The sequence below is a fragment of the Cryptomeria japonica genome, chromosome 1, assembly GCF_030272615.1.
Source record: "Cryptomeria japonica chromosome 1, Sugi_1.0, whole genome shotgun sequence".
In the NCBI taxonomy this organism is placed as follows: Eukaryota; Viridiplantae; Streptophyta; class Pinopsida; order Cupressales; family Cupressaceae; genus Cryptomeria; species Cryptomeria japonica.
Window position 1 is genome coordinate 526,285,782 of NC_081405.1, and position 3,176 is coordinate 526,288,957.

The 3,176-nt window shown below is 31.5% G+C and overlaps 1 protein-coding gene across 2 annotated transcripts; it reads right to left on the bottom strand.

Annotated features, from left to right (window-relative positions):
- Positions 1-606: 606 nt before the first annotated feature.
- On the bottom strand, positions 607-1,859 carry LOC131060182 (multifunctional methyltransferase subunit TRM112 homolog A). 2 transcript variants are annotated; one of them, XM_057993327.2, is made up of 2 exons: positions 1,693-1,859; positions 607-1,079 (listed from the first exon to the last, which is right to left on the bottom strand). In XM_057993327.2, the coding sequence occupies exon 2, from the start codon at positions 1,029-1,031 to the stop codon at positions 663-665; it is 369 nt and encodes a 122-aa protein (XP_057849310.2). In that variant the 5' UTR covers positions 1,032-1,079; positions 1,693-1,859; the 3' UTR covers positions 607-662. The 2 variants fall into 2 exon arrangements, with proteins under 2 accessions (XP_057849310.2, XP_059075495.1); XM_059219512.1 differs by lacking the exon at positions 1,693-1,859 and adding an exon at positions 1,516-1,685.
- Positions 1,860-3,176: the final 1,317 nt, after the last annotated feature.

The following is a 3,176-nucleotide window of genomic DNA, read 5'->3' on the forward strand; positions in this document are numbered from 1 at the left end:
ATGCTGCAAAGCTTTTAAAATTTCCAAAAAGGAAAAAATTTGCAATCAGAATCTGTTCACAAGCGAACCCACTGTAATTAATTAGTTTTCCTTATCAAAAGATTATAATTATCATTAGAAAATCAATGCTTTTCCATAGGCCTTAATCAGCTCTATACGCGAGTGCTATATGCTCTATTACACTGTCACCCTATGCAACTACCTGTCGAAGTTTCATGCTGCAAAGGAGGTTCATGATGTTAATTTTACCTAAACTTAGAAAAATAAAAGGGGTCAAAATATGCAACCTTTCCCTGATAAACAGTATGATTGCACATATTTTCTTCTTTTATATTTTCCTTTAAAAAATATTCACCAAATTATCATATTCAAAAAGCAACCATTCCCTGATAAACAATATGATTGCACATATTTTATTCTTTTATATTTTCCTTGAAAAAACATTCACCAAATTATTATATTCACAAAGCCCACCGCTACCAGAACAGAGTTGAAACTTCAACATCAAGTTTTGTATACCCAGGTTATAATACCACTGGGTAACTACACAAGAGTAAGTTTGCACCAGTACAGCATGGATGTACATTTAATTCTATTTACAAAATCTAATGCCAAAATTCAACCTATCGTGCTTATTAAAATTGAATAGTTGAAATAAACTTTTACACCTCATCTTCATTAAGCAACATGTTTGGAATGCCCTTGGTAACTGGAAATCTCCTCCCAGTCTCTGGACAAATAAGGGCCCCTTCTTCTACATGCAACTCAAGAAGAGCATGATGAAAACGCTGCATAAAATCATTATTATCTAGCATCGTTGGTTCTACTTGTTCCGGGAGATCATTTACATTCAACGTCCTTGCTGCATCATGCAAAGCCTTCCATTCAATTTTTGGGAAAATGTGCTTCAAAAAATCAGGGTTAAATTGAACCTCTTTTGTCACAAATCTTTCCACTTCCAACTCCAAAGGATAGCCCTTGGTCACCCCTCTAATGTTACAGGACAGCATGTTGTGTGTCAAAAGCCTCATCCTCGCCAAATACGTGTGATACTGATTAAACTACCAACCAATTAAAACCTGCAGAATTAAACAAGGTCGAGGGAAATTATGCCTACTATACAAATAGTGAAATAAAATGACCAGGCTAACGAAAGTTTGCCAAACAGATTTCAAACTATCTTTTAGGATCAAAATTGACCAAGCATTCTTCCTAATAAATATTTTCAATGTCGTCACGAATACCGACGAAGCATCATTAAAAAATGCTGGTCATCAACAACCCGTGGCTGGTTTTCACCTCATTGTCCGAAGGTTATTGTGTTGGGACGGCAGAATAGAGAATCTACCGTTCCGCTGGGTCCTTCGAAACACCCGTTCAAAATCTCCAAAACAAAAAGCATAACTAAAAACATACAAAGCACCACTAAATCCATGATCGCCAACAGAGCTACACTAGATTACAGAAGCAGCAGATTAAAAAAAAACATTAACTCAAAAGAAACGAGTAAAATACCAAACCACTTAAAAGCAATGGCCACAGATTTCAACATTATTTGCGGAGGCAAACTTGGAAGAAAGCAAACTAACATCTCGCTTTCTCCATAGGTTCTTCAAACCCTAATTAAATTTATCATTCATATGGCACACTACGCCTACGCACAGGCCAAAAAATGAGTGAATGAATACATACATTTTCGATAATAGCGTGCCACTCCGATTGTTGATGTTTTATTTTTCCGCCTCCGAATATTTATGTGGAACAGTTAGGGTTTCAAGTATTAAAAGCGCTAACCCTAAACCTCAATTATAAACCCTAAAGTATGAGGGTTTTTTTCTCAGATTCGCTGATTATTTTCTTATTTTCTAGCGATATATCTGTCCAGCAATAACTTTCCCAAATTCATTTTGCCAGGCAGGCACGCGTGCTTCTTTTTTTTTTTTAATTGCCAATGATATTATCATTGGCACTTTCTCTTTCTCTTTTTTTTTTAAATTGGAAAATTATAAATAATTGTAAATATTTTTATTTTTTTATTAAAATTTTATTTTAATTTAATTTAAAAACTTATAAAATTATAATTATAATAATAAATTTAGTCTAATACATAATTTTTCTTTATTATTTCAAGATTTTATTATTTTTATTTGAATTATGTTTATGTAATACTAATTAAAACTCTCACACTATTAATAATTATAATATATTATAATATAAACATTATAGTGGAAATAAACACTTTTTTTCTAATGATTAAATGAAAATTTTAAATTATGATTAAAAATTTATTAAATTATTTTGTAGATATTAAAATGATTTAAAACATAGTCTAATTTCAAAAAAGTATTATCAATAGAATGAACTTTTAAAAAATATTATACAAAATTATAATTATAAAAATTAGTTTTATAAAGCTTAATAATAGTTTTTTAAAAATACCTTAATAACTTTTCTAAATATTTTTACTTGTCAGTAAGGTATAGTCATGACGGTTGTTCCCATTGTCTTAACATAAAAAGTAATACATAATTTGATAGTAAAGGCTCGTGTCTAGATTATGCACAAGATCAAGGCATTAACAAAATCATGGCACAAATACTTCGATATATCAAAAGTTGGAAGCATTGCATAATCTAAAGGAATCTTTTAGAGAAAAAGAATATCCCTAAGACTGCATAACTTATGTTGAGGTTTTAGCATCAAGTTTAGAGTGATACTACAAAAGAGCATTTTGTTGTAGGCCTCCTCACTTTTGACAATATTATTTTTCTTTGTCTGCACAACATACTACTCATTAGTGTCACCACCTTCACTTAGGTCCTCTAGGGATGGGATACCTGAGGTGAAGTCATAGATCTGAAGCTCTCGACTCCTTTAAAATTTGGGGACCCATGTCCTTTGCTAAGAATTTCAGAGATTGTTTATCTTTAGGATCAACATCAACTGTTTGGGAAGCCATCTGAATTAGGTTTTACATGATTTTCAAAATGTCAAAGGAGCCTAAAGCAACATGTATAGGAGGTATCTAATTTATCTGTGATTTGATTTATTATGTGAATATTTACAAAAAGCATTGAAAATCATATCCAAGATTACAAATTTCTTTCCAAATAGTATTTCTTTCTCACGTTTTTTAACATGCTAGTTGTTGGTCAAGTTATTATGTTTTCAACATA